The sequence below is a fragment of the Mesoplodon bidens genome, assembly GCF_964165515.1.
Source record: "Mesoplodon bidens genome assembly, chromosome: 19".
Taxonomy (NCBI): Eukaryota; Metazoa; Chordata; class Mammalia; order Artiodactyla; family Ziphiidae; genus Mesoplodon; species Mesoplodon bidens.
In genome coordinates this window covers 32,296,501-32,313,060 of record NC_138179.1, presented here as the reverse complement: position 1 = coordinate 32,313,060, position 16,560 = coordinate 32,296,501, and the positions used below count along the sequence as shown (strand labels likewise).

General features: G+C 57.6%; 1 protein-coding gene across 1 annotated transcript in view; it reads left to right on the top strand.

Moving 5' to 3' along the window:
* Positions 1-279: 279 nt before the first annotated feature.
* Positions 280-16,560, top strand: part of CACNG4 (calcium voltage-gated channel auxiliary subunit gamma 4) — a gene marked incomplete at both ends in the record, with an annotated part of 55,678 nt that continues 39,397 nt past the window's right edge. The window contains one exon of the mRNA XM_081219548.1: positions 280-499. Coding sequence (XP_081075674.1) covers positions 280-499 — 220 coding nt within the window. The remainder of the gene's footprint in view (positions 500-16,560) is intronic.

Sequence of the window (16,560 nt, the reverse complement as noted above, 5' to 3'; positions counted from 1 at the left end):
CGGCGGCGGCGGCGACGCGGAGGGCGCGGGGCGGAGGCGCGGGCCGAGCGGGGAGGGCGGGCCGAGAGGGAGGAGCCCCGGTCGCCGCCGCCCGCCCGCCCGCCCGGCGGCCCGCGCAGCCCGCGCAGCCCGCACTCGCCGCCGCGCCTCGGAGTTTGAGCCCCGGCGCGGCGCCGCCCCCCGGCCCTCGGCCCCCCAGCCCCGGCGCCCCCGGAACGGCGCGCGGAGCGAGGAGGGCGGGCGGGCGGCCGGCGGGCGGCGGAGCATGAGGCGCCCACCATGGTGCGATGCGACCGCGGGCTGCAGATGCTGCTGACCACGGCCGGAGCCTTCGCCGCCTTCGCGCTCATGGCCATCGCCATCGGCACCGACTACTGGCTCTACTCCAGCGCGTACATCTGCAACGGCACCAACCTGACCATGGACGACGGGCCCCCGCCCCGCCGCACCCGCGGCGACCTCACCCACTCGGGGCTGTGGCGGGTGTGCTGCATCGAAGGTACGGCCGGCCCCGGCACCCCCTCGCCACGCGCGCGCGCGCCCAGGCGCACGCACACACACACACCACACACACGCACACGCACACGCACACACCCGGCTCGGGGAGCCGGCCGGGAAGGGGTGGGCGCGGCCCTGGCTCCGCGCGAGACACAAAGGAGCCGGAGCGAGCGGGCGGGTCCCCTCGCGGCCAGCTGTGCAGCACCTCGTGGTCCCTCCCGATGGGGACGCCCCCCGCCCCCAACACACCGGCCCTACAAACTCTCCGCTGGCACACGCACACCCCCTCTCACACAGACACAATGAAACACACCGAAACTCACGCGCGCGCGCGCAGCCCGAGACCGGAGCGATCCCGAGGGGCCGCGCCAGCGCCCCCGGGGGAGGCGGAGGCTGGCGAGGGGGCGGGAGGAAGCTAGAGTTGGGGGGAGCGGACGGCCGAGGAGGGAGGGAGCTGGGGGAGAGGTTGCTTGGCAACCGGTGTCTGCGCGATTGCTATGGGAACTGGCCATCCTGGGGCGGGGCCGGCCGGGGGCGGGGAGCGCCGGGGCCGCTCCGCGCTCGCTCGAGGCCTGGCCGAGGGGTGGGAGGGGGGCTGGGCTCCGACCGGGTCTGGGGACCCGGGTCGCCTGAGCCTGACGCCTGCCGAGACCTTGCTCCGCCACGTACTATTCCAGGGGCCACCGGCCCACTCCTCCCCGCTCGGTGGGGAGGGGAGGGGAGCGTCACCAATTCTCCCCCCACCCCGACTAGGGCAGCGAGCCCGCCGCCGTCGTCCCAAGGCCGGAAATCTGCAGTAGAACTGGGGCGCGCAGGGGCGACCCGCGGACCGCGAACTGCCTGGGAGGGGCGTGGCCGCCCGGTCCCGGCAGGAGGGACGCGGCGCTGAGCCCTCCAGGTGCGCGGCCGGGTCCTGCAGTAGGTGTTGTACGGATGGAATGCCTCTGGGGGCCGGGACTGGGTGTCCCCGGACTGCGGGGACCGCTCCCTCCGGGGGAGGGACCCGGACTCCTCCAGTGGCGACGTGCGCCAGACTTCAGTGCCTCCCGCCCGCCCCGCTGCGGAACTTGGACTAACAGGTGGCTTTGTCCGGGCGGTCTGTTCCCCTCCAGGTTGTGCACGGGTTCGCCGCTTGGTCTTGGCTTTCAGACCGGAAAAGGGGTGGGGGACGTTGGTGGAGGCTTCCTCTCAAAAATCCTTGGACAGAGTTTCCTCCTCCTTTTTCTGTAACCTTTCCGCGTGTGTCAACTCCGCCTTCCGTGGTCGGGGAGGTTCTCCCGCACCCCCAGCCTTCCCTCCTGCAGTTCCAGCCCCTGCGAAGAGTTCGGCGGGGTGGCGTCTTCCTGGAGGTTGGTAGGCAGCTCTGGAAGAGATGGCCCTTCTTCTGGCCGTATTTGGGGTCGGGTGAAAGGAGGCTTTGTAAAGCAGGGTCGCCAGGTGAGGTGGCGCTTGCTCCCTTTCTCCCTCACCCTCGTGATGCCTGTTCTCATCTGGAATCCTGCCCACCTGTGCCCCCCACTTTCTCTCCCAAACGAAGCTGCTTTGACCTTTGAATTTGGAGCTTATTTCCCGGACTGAGTGGAGTCTTCCAGGAGCGGGAATGTGCAATCAATAGTTTGGGAAACAGCCACACAAAGGACCGGCGGGCCCACCATCACAACCTCCTCTTTTCTTTTCAAAAACATCATTTTTGGTGTGCAGATGCTCAGATCAAGAACACCTACTCCTCTCATCTGGAGGATGTACCCATTACACTGCCTGCCACGGCACCTGAGTTAGACACAGAACAAGGGTGTCTGGGCCCCCGTGTTCTACCTCGCAGGCCCCACTGGGTGCTGTATATGTGGTCCAGTAAGTGAAGCCCCTGTCATCACCCAAGCCCACGCATGTGGGCCCCAGGCCTTCCAGGTTCCCGGTCGAAATTGGAACTCACTCCTCCATGCCGGCGAGCCTGGCCTCTGCAGAGTGGCTCGAATGCCTCCTTTATTAATTTCTCATCCTAATTAGGATTGATGCCGCACTTAGCATCTTGCCAGCTGCCTTGAGCCGTTTGCACTCGATGCTCATCAAGAGAGCCCCAAGCTGATCTGGGCAGCAGGCTCTGCTGGCGGAGGGAGGGTGGGGAGCTGCCATCTGGGGACTTAACCCCAAGAACTGGGCTGCCTCTGTCATCCCCAAGGAGCTCAGGGGTTCTGGGGGCCAAACCAGGCCACTTCCAAGGGCCAGGACATTCTTGGACCAAGCCAGGGCTGAGAGAGCTGGCTCAGGATCCCTCGGGGTGCTCTAGAATCATCCTGGCAGTCCTTCAGCCGGGGTGGAAGCTGCCAGCTTATCTCACAAAAGCACATCGCAGAGTCCGACGGCCGTCTGCCATCTATGACGTCTCCACCTGCCCGCGAGCGTCCAGGCCGAGACCCGGACGACACATTAACCCCAGGCCACTCCCTGTGGACATGGTCACCTCAGTATTGGCTTCTGTGTGTACAATGCATTATTTCCACCTGCTCTCTAGCAAAGTACCCCAAAGCATTTCATGGGAAAAAATGAAAAGCTCAAACCTCTAAGCTGAAACTAAAGAAATACTGCAGCAGGCAGCTAATAAAACAACAGTTGTGGGCTTCCCTGGTGGCGCAGTGGTTGAGAGTCTGCCTGCCGATGCAGGGGACACGGGTTCGTGCCCCGGTCCGGGAAGATCCCACATGCCGCGGAGCGGCTGGGCCCGTGAGCCATGGCCACTGAGCCTGCGCGTCCGGAGCCTGTGCTCCGTGACGGGAGAGGCCACAGCAGTGAGAGGCCCGCGTACCGCAAAAAAACCCAAACCAAACCAAACCAAAAAAACCCCACCAGTTGTGACAGTGGGACTCTGAAGTGTTTGCTGGCATCTCACAAACAGCAGATTCAGTTCCCTGGCTGTTTCACAGGAATGATGTTGTGAGGTCAGGAGAGCCGCCCTCTGTGTACCTAAGGTGTCCGTGCAGGCTGGCAGGGCTGTGGGCAGAAGCCTGCTGCTCCCAGACTCACCACGGCTGACATCACCCTTTTCCGCCCCCAAAGCCGGGTCTCCCCGCTGCCCCTCTATAGGACAAGTGTCAAAATCCTCCAGCGCACAGAGCCTTGTGCACGTTACCGCACGGCACGCTCATAACCGCCCTGAGAGGGTGCCCTCTTCACCTCCACCTGCAGCGTGGGGAACAGAGGCTCAGAGAGGACAAGGCACTTGCCCAGAGGCACCCAGGTAGGTGGCTGCAGGGCCAGCGTCGAGCCTTTGTCTCACTACAGAGCTCTGCCCACCGTGCTGTCCTGCCCTTTCCCAAACATCTTCTGGGTTCCCATTAAAAATAGAACCAAGTACTTGCCTATCCAGTGGAGGAGCCCAGCTCTGAGGCTGGCTTGCGGCAGCGTGAAGGCATTTGGAAGTGAGAATGTACAACTGATACACAAATTGCATAACACACACTCTCTTCTCGCTTCTCTCTGTTTCTGTCTTTGTCTCTGTGTGTCTGTCTCTGTCTGTCTGTCTGTCTCTCTTTTCCTACCATGTTCTGGACTAGCCTGTTCCCACCACAAACAGCCATCTGCCCCCTCCGTCTCCTAGAACCCCACCTCCTTCTTTCTTTGCATCTTTGGTGACATTCAGCCCAAGGCTGGGGACACAGGAAAGGAGTAACAAATCTTTGTGGACTTCTCCACCAAAGCTACCACCCACCAACATTTGTTCAGTCTCTAACGCATTCTGGAATCAGGCAAGGTGTAGAAGGTAAACAGGCATTCCGGAGCATGCACTGTGTGCCAGGGACCGGAGACCTCGTGTAGACACGGGAAGGGAAGGGGAGACTCTGGGTCCCGAGGGCAGCAGCTTATGCGGCAAAGCCCCTGTGCCCACTGGGAGCTCGAGACATTCACAGGGGCTGCCAGACACCAGGGTCCCCGAGCGAGCCAGTCACTGTGCTGTCATTGTGCTCTGGGCCCACAGTACAGGGTCCTGGCAAAGTTCAGCCTCAGCAGCACCACCCGCCCAGGTCCCCCATAGACGGAGCTGCCGTCAGCACACTCGCAGCTCGGTCAGAGCCTTGAGATGGCAGTCTCAGTGCCAGGGGTGGCCCCGGGCCTGCTGCTTTGTGTCAGCTCTGTCCTGGGCACCTACTGAGGAGCGGGTAGGGAGACCCTGGCCCCTGCGAGTGAGAGGCTCCTTTGCCCCATCATGCTCACTCCCACTACCCCACCCCCCCCACCCCGCGGGCAGCATCTCTCACCAATGAGTGTACCCAAACTTCATTCACACCACGGCCCCCAGAGGAAGAGAAGGTACTTGCACTGCACCCCAGGGGCGGGGGAGGAGAGGACAGCCATCGGTGACTACCCCAGGGCACCAGCCACCCCAGGCCCTGCCCAGCTCCTGGGGGGCATGCTTTTCTGGCACATCTGGAACCCTCTCGTGGCCGGTCAGCTGGGAAGCTCTGCCTTACCCCACACTCCGGACACAGGCCTGTTCAGGGAGGTTTGGATCTGAATTCCATCCTTTCCCCTCCTGCCCCAGGCCAGGCACTGGGCTGGGCGCTCTTCCTGTCTTTCATTTTCTCTTGCAGTAACTCACAGGCAGCCTGTCCAGTCAGGCCCAGGGGGGTGCGAGCAGAGAGCAGGCTCCCTTCCCGCAGCACCTAGCCAATCAGCTGGTCCCCTCGTCCGCAGGCCCTCCTTTGCCCTCCAGCGTTGCTCATAACAGCCATCACATCAACCTCGTGCAGGACTTAACATTAGTTCGTATAACTGCCAGCAACTCTGCAAGGTAAATCTTAATTCTCTGCCTTTTTTTTAATTTTTTTTTTATTTTTTATTTTTGCGGTACGTGGGCCTCTCACTGCTGTGGCCTCTCCCATTGTGGAGCACAGGCTCCGGACGCGCAAGCCCAGCGTCCACGGCTCACGGGCCCAGCCGCTCCGCGGCACGTGGGATCCTCCCAGACCGGGGCATGAACTCGCGTCCCCCGCATCAGCAGGCGGACCCCCAACCACTGCGCCACCAGGGAAGCCCTCTCTGCCTTTTTTGTTTTGTTTTGTTTTGCTTTATTTTTTTCGGTACGCAGGCCTCTCACTGTTGTGGCCTCTCCCGTTGCGGAGCCCAGGCTCCGGACGCGCAGGCTCAGCGGCCATGGCTCACGGGCTTAGCCGCTCCGCGGCATGTGGGATCCTCCCAGACCTGGGGCACGAACCCGCGTCCCCTGCATCGGCAGGCGGACTCTCAACCACTGCGCCACCAGGGAAGCCCAATTCTCTGCCTTTTATAGGTGGAGAAAATGAGGCTTAAGATAGCCACGGCTCCTGGGTGTCAGGGATGCCTGCTGCTGTCTGGATCACGGTTGAGGCTGAGCAGATAAGCCCAGCTTTCCCCCAGCCAGGGGATGCCCTTTGAACCACACAGATTTGGGAAGGGACAGGTAAGGGGGCTGCCTTAGTCAGCTCGGCTGCCATAACAAAATGTGATAGACTCAATGGCTTAAACCACAGACATTATTTCTTACAGTTCTGGAGGCTGGAAGTCCAAGATCAAGGTGCTGGGCAATTCTGTTGCTGGTGAGAGCTGCTTCCTGGCAAACGGCCACCTTATCCCTGTGTCCTCATGTGACGGAGAGAGCTCTCTGTTCTCTCCTTGTAAGGGCACTAATCCCATCATGAGGACCCCACCCTCATGACCTCATCTCTCTAGTCACCTCCCAAAGCCCCACCTCTGAATACGTCGGGGGTTAGAGCTTCAACATATGGATTTGGGGAGGACGCAAGCGTTCAGTCTGTGACAGGGCTGCTCGTCCGTCTGTCCCTGCTCTGTAGCTGGTGCCCAGTCCCTCATCATTCAGGAAGGGGCCCTGGCAGTCCCTTCTCATGTCTACCTTCCCTTAATGTCCTGCTCTGTCTCTTCACCCTCTGTTCTTCACTCTTTCCTCTCTTCTGACAAGAAAAACCCAGCTGGAGCCAGCTGACTTAGTGAAGAGAAGCTGGGGATCTTGGTGGACCCCAGCCGGACTTAATGGTCTCGCAGTAGAGCCGGCTTTGGAGGAGCCCCGTGTCAGGGGCTTCAGAAAGGCTCAGTAGGAAACCAGCAGCTCTTTAAAATAAATCTCCTGGTGTCAGTCTGCTCAGACGACCAAGACTCTGGGGATATCTAGGATGTAGTAACAGATGCAGAGTAGGAAGGGGCCTCAGGTCATGAGATCCAGGATGTCAGAGAGCCTGGTGGGCCTCTGTCTCCTCATCTGAAAGTGGGGCCTGGCTGATCTGGAACATTCCTCCCACCTTTGTCTTTCAGCCACACAAGCCCCAGAGAGCCCTGCCCACAGCCTCGAGGTAGAACCAGGTTCAGTGTGGCCTTGATGTGGCCCACAGGAAGCCAGGTTCTACAGGTGGAAGAGCCTTTGAGATTAGTTCAGTGACTCTCAACCTTATTTCTGCTAAGACACACATGTAAAGGATATGTCACCTGCCTGCTGGGCATGCCTCATCCATCCATCCATCCATCCATCCCTTCATTTGTTCATGCTTACGGAGCACTGCTCTGTGTCAGACGTGTGGGGCTCTGAGTCACAGGGGTGGGCAGGACGGACGTGGCCCCTGATCTCTTGGAGCCGAAGTTCTAATGGGGTAGCTGACGCTTCCAGGTACTGATGAGTGTTTTGGCGGAAACAGAGCCGGGTCGGGGGGCGCCGGGAGAGGCTGGGGAGGGTGGCCATTGGTCAGAGGCCATGAAGGAGGTGTCAGAGAAGGACCAGAGGGAGCGCTTCCAGGAAGAGGAAGAGGCAGACGAGGCCCCGAGGCAGGAAAGAACCTGGTGCGGGTGGCGGAGCTCGGGGTGGGGGTGGGGGACGGGGGGGCGGGGCTCCATCCCTGCGGAGGGGCTGGGAGAGGCTTCGAGGTCAGGGTCAGCACCCTGCTTTATCTGCTTTTTATGACAAGGGATCTGTGCTTGGGGAGGGGAGGGGATGGCGTTGGGATCTGATTTACGTTTTCAGAAAGTCCGCTGGCTACCTTTGGAGAACGGAGATTCGAGGAGGCAGGGAGGCCGCCAGGAGGCCAGTGTGGGCGTTGCTGCAGGTGCCCGGACTGGAAGCCTGGGGCCAAGTGGCAGCAGCAGAGATGGGGGGACGTGGGGGGAAGGCTGGGGCGGGGGCAGGGATCGAGCATAACTGCCTGGACCCGGGGCTCGGTAGCTGGCGAGACAGCCGTGCTCTGTCCACATGGGGAAGACGGAAGAAGGAGCGGGGTTGGGAGAGGAAATAAGTGTGAGCCCGTGGGGGTCCCAGGTTTTCACACTACTGCCCAGCCTCCCACAGCCAAAAGCGTGCTGGAAGGTTCCGTAGAGCACAGCTCAGGGGAGCCACGGTAGCTCGTACCCGTCCAGGTGTTGTGGGTTCACCACCGCTGCCCTCACGGCAGGGCGGGATTTCTCACCCTCGGTACCTTGGAAAGTTGGAACGGGATCCTTTTCTCTGTGGGGCTGCCCTGTGTGTTGTAGAAGGTTAGCAGCGTCTCTGGCCTCTACCCACTAGAATCCAGCTACAGCCCCGCCTCACCAAGCTGTGACAACCACAGACGTCTCCAGACTTTGCCAAAAGTCTCCTGGATGGTGGAGGGGGCCCAGGCAAGATTGCCCCCCATGGAGAACCGCTGCTCTAAGGGAAGTACCATTTAGGTTGAGGGCAAGGGCTGATCTGATTCCCGTCAACTAAAAGGAACTCCACTTATTTCTCGTTCCTTTGAGAAAACACACGGAACCTCAGGGGGAAGGGGGTGTTGGGGAGCATCTCTATTAAGGGGATGACCAGGCATCTGCTTTAGGCGACCGCAGATGTAACTGGTACCCGGCTCCATTCCCTTCTTAAGAGTTGTGAATTGCAAGTGACCCAGCTCACCCTGCCTGTGATGCCCCAGCAGGTGTCCACAGGGCTGGGCACTACAGATGTGGCTGGATCCTCCCACTCTGCAAGCAAAGGAAACCAAGGTTGGAGAGGCAGAGGGACTTACTCAAGGTCACACAGCTGGTTAGTGACAGAGCCCGGAGCAGAAGGAGGTTTGGGGCTGCCTGCTTAGGGCTCTGCCCACCCAGCCTCCCTGAGGGCCGGCACCTGGGTGAAGACCAGGCAACTAGGAACCACCGTAGCACGAGGTGAGCAGCAAGAAATACAGAAGGACGAAGGGACTCCCTCCCCCTGGGTCTTTCTCTGCCGTCCTTGCCCCATGGCAAGGGCTCCCTGAGCATCGGGACGGGGCTGGGGTCCAGACAACCCTCCAAATGAAGCTCCAGGGTCTTTGCAAAGCAGACGGTACCTCCCTCAGAGACCCACGGCTCCCAGCTGGCCGGAGGATGCGGGGTGTGACCTCACACTTAGCCATGCCTGGCCTTGGCATCAGGCCTCCTCCTCCGCCCCTCCCCCTTCCCTGGAGCCAGGATGGAGGCAGGGGAGCTGCCCTGTTGGGATGCTGGAACCAGAGATGTGCTTGGGTCAGAAGAGCCCTCTGACTGTTTCTGCTCCCCAAAACATCAGGAACTCTCCATCACCCCCACGTCTACCCACCCCAAACTTCTATCTGTCCTTCAAGTCAGTGTCCTCCGTAAAGTTGACCCCAACTCTTTCTTCGGGCTCCTTGAGCATTCTGTCCTCCAGCTGCAAAGGGCCTAACTGCCCACGGGCTTGAAAGGGCTTTGGATTCTAACTGGAGCCGCTCTCGCCCCTCCCCCACTCGTCACTCCCCTCCCCCACCTCCGCGATTGCAGACCTAAAGCAAGGTCCCCACTGTCACAGCACCCAACCCTCTGTGCCTCGTACCTCACCAAGCCCACGGAGACAGAGGTGCCCAGCAAGTGCCGTTTATGTGTCCTCCCCCCACCCCGCTACAACCCCTTGCCCCGCCATTGCCCCATTTACAAAAGAGAGCGCTCAGAGGCCCAGGGGAGTTTCTGGACTCAAGCCCACCTCCAGAGCCTGGAAGGAAAACAAATTATTAAAAATTGTTAGCCTCCCTAGCTCACCCGCCATCAGCCTGTCACCTCCTGGCCCTGGGGAGACAGACAGGGGCTGTGCGCTTGTCTCAGCTCACTTTTTCCAACCTCTGTTAGTCCACATGGAAGTGGCAGTGTCAGGTGGCTGGCACTGAAGCCACATGGACCTGGGTTTGAGTTCAGGCTCTGCCATTAGTCAGCCGTGTGTCTCAGATAAATTAGCTAACCTCTCTGAACTGCGCTTCCTTCACTGTAAAATAGAGGCATCACTGAATCAACCCCTGGGATTGTTGTAAAGGTTTTATGAGAAAATGCGTGCAAAATAGCCCTCACGGCGCCTGGCATCTTGTAGATATTCAAGGTGTGATTGCCTTCCCCTTATTTCCATATTTCCTGAAACTTGGAAGTTTTCCCTGAAAAAATAAGTCACCCCACCTTTGCAGCTGAGCTGAGTGGGGCCCCAGGTCAGCTCACTGGCCTCCAGGGTCTGGGAATGGAGGAAGCTGAGTGTCCCCGGGGATGTTCAGGCCACTGTAAAACATGGTGTTCTTTCATCACCTCTCAGAGGCAAAACCACGCTGAATGGCTTCTGCGAGCCGTAAAATCAGAACCAGAGGGCTCTCAATTAAGAGTCGAAGGGCCTAGCACCAAGGCAGCGCCCAGAGCGCTTCCCCCCATCCCACTTCCTGGCAGGCACCGGGGCTACAGCTGTGACCTCCAGTGTTGCGGGATCAGGGCTGTGATAAAGGAGGAGAGGGTGCCGGGTGTGGAAACCCTGGGGCAGGAGTCAGGAGACCTGTGCCTGGTTCTGGTTCTGTGACTAACATCCAGACAGTCTTCTGGGTATCCCTTAACCTCCTAGAGCCTTTGATTGCTTGGTTGTCAAATGGGCAAATGACACCTGTCTTTCCCTTCATCCGTCTCTCATCCCTCCCTCCATCCTCCCTCCTCTCTACCTCTGTCTCCCTCTTTCCCCCTCTTCCCTCCATCCTCCTGTGCCCTCCCAGGGTTGTGCGAATACCCAATGAAAGGGTACTTGGGCAAGTGCTGTGAAAAGCACGGTGGCTGTGCTGCCACAGAGGCGCTGCAGAGGGTACAGGATTTCGGGCTCATTTTCTTGGAAACACTTGGCTTGGCCTCTTTTCACCCCGACACCTCAGCGAGGACCCGCATGCTGGTGGCAGCCTCACCCGTCGGATGCACTGCTGCTGGCTTGTTCTCACCTCCAGAGAATCAGCCGGTCCCCTCTCCCCCCGACTTGATCATTCGTGCTCAGGACACACTGATGACCTGCTTTGTGCTCATCCCAGAGCTGGCCACCGCAGAGATGAGAAAAAACGCCTTTCCTGCGACATCCCCTTGGGATTCCTTACAGACCGCCCAGACCCACCCACAGCTTTCCCTCCACCTGGCTCCCAGCCGCTGTCATGTCTTGCCTGGATGCCCCAAGGAGTGTCCTGACCTGTCTTCCCGCCCCTCCCTCCCGTCCACCCCCATGCTAGCCCTTCTTCACACACAGCCAGAAAGATCTTGGAAAAATGGAAATCAGATCACGTCATTCCCTAGCTCGATGGCCGTCAATGGGGCCACATCCCACTTGGGATAAAGTCAGGCTCCTTCCCTGATCTGCGAAGCTCCACAGATCTAGCCCCACACACCTCTGACACCTCCCACCAGGGGCTTCACTGTACAGAAGAGTCAGGTCAGGTGATCTCTGAACTAAGTCTGCGTGATGGTTAATGGGACAGGGGCTGGGTGTGTGGCAGGGGAGTCAACGAGATCTGCGTTTGAATCCTGCTCTGCCCTGTGTTAGCTCTGTGACCTTGGGCAGATTCCTTGGCTTCTCTGAGCCTCTGTTTTCTCATCTGTAAAACAGAGATACAGCGGTAGACACCCCCAGCCGATGGAGCCAATCCCCAAGACACAACCAAAGAGGAGTGCCCTGAAGTGGGGGAACAGGAGACTCCTCGGCTTCAGATGGGCTGAGTGCACAAGGCTGAGGGCCCCCCCTCTGCAGGGTGGAGGCGGGGCTGGCCTGGACACAGGGACATGGCAGTCACCTGCTTGATGGATGGAAACAGCTCCCCTTGTGATGAGAGGTCAGGCTGTGACTGTTGACCCCAGTGTTTCGGTTCCCTGATGGGACCAATGGCACTGGGGCATTTGTATTGTCTGAACCAACGTTCTAGACAAAAGAGCAGAGGACAGATTCTCTCATGTTGTTGTATATGATGTAGGAAGTGTTACTGAGATCCTGAAATGTTGGCATTCTTAGATTTGGTGAGGAGATGGTGGAGTAGAAGGGAGAACGATCCAGAAAATTTTAAATCAAGACTGCCCTAGAAAAACCCAAACCCTAGGACAGGAATAAAGACGCAGACGTAGAGAATGGACTTGAGGACACAGGGAGGGGGAAGGGTAAGCTGGGACGAAGTGAGAGAGTGGCATGGGCATACATACACTACCAAACGTAAACTAGATAGCTAGTGGGAAGCAGCCACATAGCACAGGGAGATCAGCTCGGTGCTTTGTGACCACCTAGAGGGGTGGGATAGGGAGGGTGGGAGGGAGACGCAAGAGGGAGGAGATATGGGGATATATGTATACGAATAGCTGATTCACTTTGTTATACAGCAGAAACTAACACAACATGGTAAAGCAATTATACTCCAATAAAGATGTTAAAAAACAAACAAAAAAACCCAGACCCTAATAATGGGTCACGTGCAAAGGATATAGAATGATTGGTGTCACCAGGGCTGTATTCGTGCACCTTTGAGTCATTTCACGCTCTGCTGCCGCCATCTTGAAATTCTTAATGATTTTTGAACGAGAGGACCCCCATTTTCATTTTACACTGGACCCCCCCAAAATTCCATAGCCAGGCCTGGGTGTCCTGTTCTGTCCCGAGAGGAGAGAAGACTTTGATTGGAGGAAGGGTGGGCCGGGGAAGCTGGGACTGGAGGGGGTGATGCTGGAGGGTCCTGGGTTTGCACAGAAGTTGGCCGCTGGGGTGGGGGGCAGGGGGCTGTTACTGGAACCACCTCTCTCTTGTTTCCTCCAAGGGCCCCCGCAAACAGTACGCAGGGCCGGGGCTGCCTTGGAGATTGGAGAGCACCTTGTTAGCGTTTATGGGGCACCTGCTGAGTGCCTGGCTTCGTGCTGGACACTGTGGGTACAGAAAGGCCTTGGGGAGCTTACTGTCGGGTGCTGGGGAAGCCCCGGGAGAAGAGGCGGCAAAGTGAGGACAGAGCCTCAGAACACATCCGGATGTCAGGGCCTGCTCCCAGGGGTTCCGCTAAGGCCTGTCTCTTAGGGTCGTCCGGAGGATCAAGTGGAAAACACGGCGCTCTGCGTACGCCTGCTTCGCCATAGGCGCGAAATACACAGCAGCGCTTATGAGTGGCGTCTTGGAGGACGTCTGGTGGACGTGGGGCGGAGGGCCCGGAGCCCGGGTGCGTCGGGCTTTGAGTCCAGGCTCTACCTCCCAATGGCCTTCCTACCGGCTGTTGCACCGTCTCTGAGCCTCAGTTGCTTTCTCGGCAAAACGGGTACGTTAGCAACACCTCCCGTGCAGATTTGCTTGCGGGGGTGGGGGTGGGGCCGAGGTGAGCTCTTGGTGCTGGGCCTGGGGCTGGAACACATGCCTGACGCCCCAGAGGCTGCCCTGCGCCTGGGGCTACGGGAGGGCCCACCGTGAGGGTGGGTCTCGAGGACCACACCGCGAGTTGGGAGGGGAATGGGACTCCCCGAGGACATCTCAGGACACCCAGGCTTCCTTCCAGGGGCCGGACAGTCCAGCCAAGGCCGTGTCACCAGCTCGTCTGGCCGCGCAGTGGGGGGAGGGTGCCCCAGGCTTGCTTCCGCCTCTGATAACAAGCGCACATTGACGCTGGCTCCCGGGGGCCAGCGTGCCGTTCCCGGCTCGCATCTGAGCCCTCGCCCGAGACATTTGCTCGCTTCAGCAGTTTGGCATATCGTACAAAGGGGCTCTGATTTCCCCTGATGTCCAACTCCTCTTGCATGAAAAATAGCTTTTGTTATCTTTCTGCCCACGGATTCCTGCGTGCGAGTCGAGGCCAGACGCCTGGGGGGTGGAGAGGCCGCACCGGCTTAACCATTGGGAGGGGCTCCCTTCTCCCGCCTCGGCCGCCCCTGTGGCCCGTGGCCGCGGTCCTGGCGATCCGGCTCTCGGGGCGCTGCCTGCGGGCCCCTGGCCTGTCCCCCACCTTCACGCTGGTCAGCCCCTCTTCCCACGCAGTGGCTGTTTGTGATGTGTCCCCAGGGTCCTTGTTTGGGTTGCCTCCTTCCCCACTGCCCCACCTTCACCCCCTCCTCCGAAACCCAGATCCTTTGTTCCCGCCCATCCCCCAGTTCTCCCCGCCCCGCCTTCTGTTTCTTTCTTTCTAACTTGCGTTTCTGATGATTTCTTCCCTTTTCCTTTCTAGTCTGCCATATTTAAAGCACAGAAGCCTTCTCTTCCTTCCTGTTCAAGGCAGTTTTTTGAAAGTTCTTGAGAAATTTACTAGATAAAAATGTATTCTTTTAACTCTGCGATTATTAGGAGGGTTATTAAACCTGAGGAGAATTCTATTAAATAGCAAATTGAGTGAGTCAGAAACCCACGGATGTGAAACCTCTAAAGGTTATCTGGTACAAAATAGATGTGAATATGGCTATGGCTGTTCTCAGAGGCCTGAAAAAAATATTGGGGAAAAAATTCACCAAAATGGTTTTTCTTAATGATGGTCATGGGAAGTCTGAGTGGTTTATCTTATCTCCTTCTTTCTTTTTCTAATTTTCTACCCTGTTTGGGGTGGGGGGAATACATGAACCTGATATTTAATTTTAAAAAGCACCAGGGCCAGTCTCCAGCCCGCAGACAGGTGAATGGCTCAGTATGTTCATTCAGCATCCATGGTGTCTGCTCTCTGTCTGCTTAACTGCATCCAGGAACATGCCCCAGGCATCACGCCCAGTCACCTTTTGTCAGTGTTTTATTTCAGGTCGCCCCTGACATAACAAAATTGATTGCTGGATGAAAGCCTTTTCGAGCCATCCACCATCAAATCTTTATTTCCTGTAAGCACAATTTATACATTGGGTTTCCATTCTTAGACATCCATCTCACGTAATAAAAGTGCCCAAAGTGACTGCAACAGTAAGTGAAAAGCAAATAAAACCCAGATATGTGCTCTCACAAACTTTTATCACATATGTAAAACCAAGTACTTAATATAAAAGCTTGGCCATGAAATCTTCCTTTGGGGGAATTTTTCCGCCTGAGCCAGACTGGCCAAGGTTTCTTAAAATACGAATCCAATGAAGTTTGGACAGAAGATGCTTGCTTTTTTTTTTTTTTTTTTCCCTGAAAAATCACCCTGTGGCAAGTTTAAGCACGCTCCGTTGCACCAAAAAATCCTCAAATGCTTTAAAATAGAGGATTCTTCCGTCTCAGAATTTTTCCATTGCCAATTCCATTTGTGTAAACTCTTTAGAAAAGATCTGTGCCTGGTGGATATCGTAGGAAAGGCAGTTTCCACTGTGACCTGTACTGCTGCTGTAACCACACCCTGCTCTTTGCCTGTGAGTCAGGTGACAGGTCAAATGCCAGTGGATGCTGGGGTATCAGCTTCCAGGAGTCCTCATTGTCAGGTTAATGGTCCTTGTTGCTCATTAATGCTGCTTTTAGCCATTAGCGGCAGTTGTGGTTAAGATAAAAGCACCAGCGAGGTCCACATCTGGCGTCTGTGCCTGAGATGGCCAATACTTAAACCAGAAAGTTGTTTCTCGAATCTCATCAGAATCTCTGTGCCTTTAATGGTGATGTCTGTTCCTTCTTGTTCAGTCTTTCCTGGAGCTGAAAACAAAGCACTCACCTTCAGCCTTGAAAGCCCATCATCTTCTCGGAAGTGGTGTTTATGCCCGCCTTTGGTCTCCCCATCTCCGGAGGATCGGGAAGGAAATCTACCTTGTTTCTTGCTTTTTGCTTTTAAACCTGGGTGCTTTCTCTAGCTCATTTCTGGCTTTCAGTCAACAAGCCTTTGGGGCGTGCCTGCCGGTGCAAAGGGCTCTGGGAGGGGCTGGGGTCCAGAGACCCGGAGGAGACCCTCTCCTTATCAGAGGTGGGGCGTCGAGTTGCCCACGAGCAGAAGGTGGCCAGGCCAGCCCTGCTCAGCCCTCACGGCGCCCTCTTCCCCCGACCCGGTTACCTGTTTATCCATCCCACACCCTCCCGCCCACTTCTCCCTGTAGGACCCAAAGCACGAAGGATTATCTGGTGAGCACTCATCGTGTACCAAGCATGACATGTATTATCTCAGGAACTTTCCACATGTTATGTCATCCTAATAACAGCCATGATTTATTGCTATTTAATTATTTGTCGAACTGTTCGTTATAGTTTGAGCTGTTACATACCCGGCCTTTACTATGTGCCAGGAACTGTCCCAGGCACCAGGTAGCTAGATAGACGGCTAGATAGCTAGATGGACTGACTTAGTTAATCCTCAGCCCCCCATGAGTGAGGTGCTATCACTACATCCGTTGTATACATGGGGAAACTGAGGCACAGAGAGGTTAAGCAACCTGCCCGAGGCCCCAAGCCCACACGTGTTGAGATCAGGATTCAGACCCACGCAGTCTAGCTCCAGGTTCACCCTCCTCGTCCCTGGGCTGTAACAGTGGCAGCTATGACATCTGAATATCTCTTACGTGCAGGCGCTTTGCACAGTTTGTTTCATCCGTGCACCGTAGCGAGGGTAACACTTCCTGTGTGGGCAGTGGGGAGACTAGGGCAGGCTTACCCGCCTGGGACACAGCCAGCAGCTGAGCCCCGGTCTCGACTCCAAAACCCGCCCCCAGCTTTTTCTGCAGCCAGCTGCTGACACCTCCCGTGCCCGCTGCACGCTGGGGAGAGAGGCAGCCTCAGGCTCCCCGAGGAGAGGCTGTGGGGTAGTGCAGGTTCCGGAACCCAGGGGCCACACGGACACTGGGGGCGGGGGTGATGGGGGCGGAGGGCTGGGTGTGAAGACAGAGCAATACCCATCCCATAGGCACAGCCCAGGGGTTGCC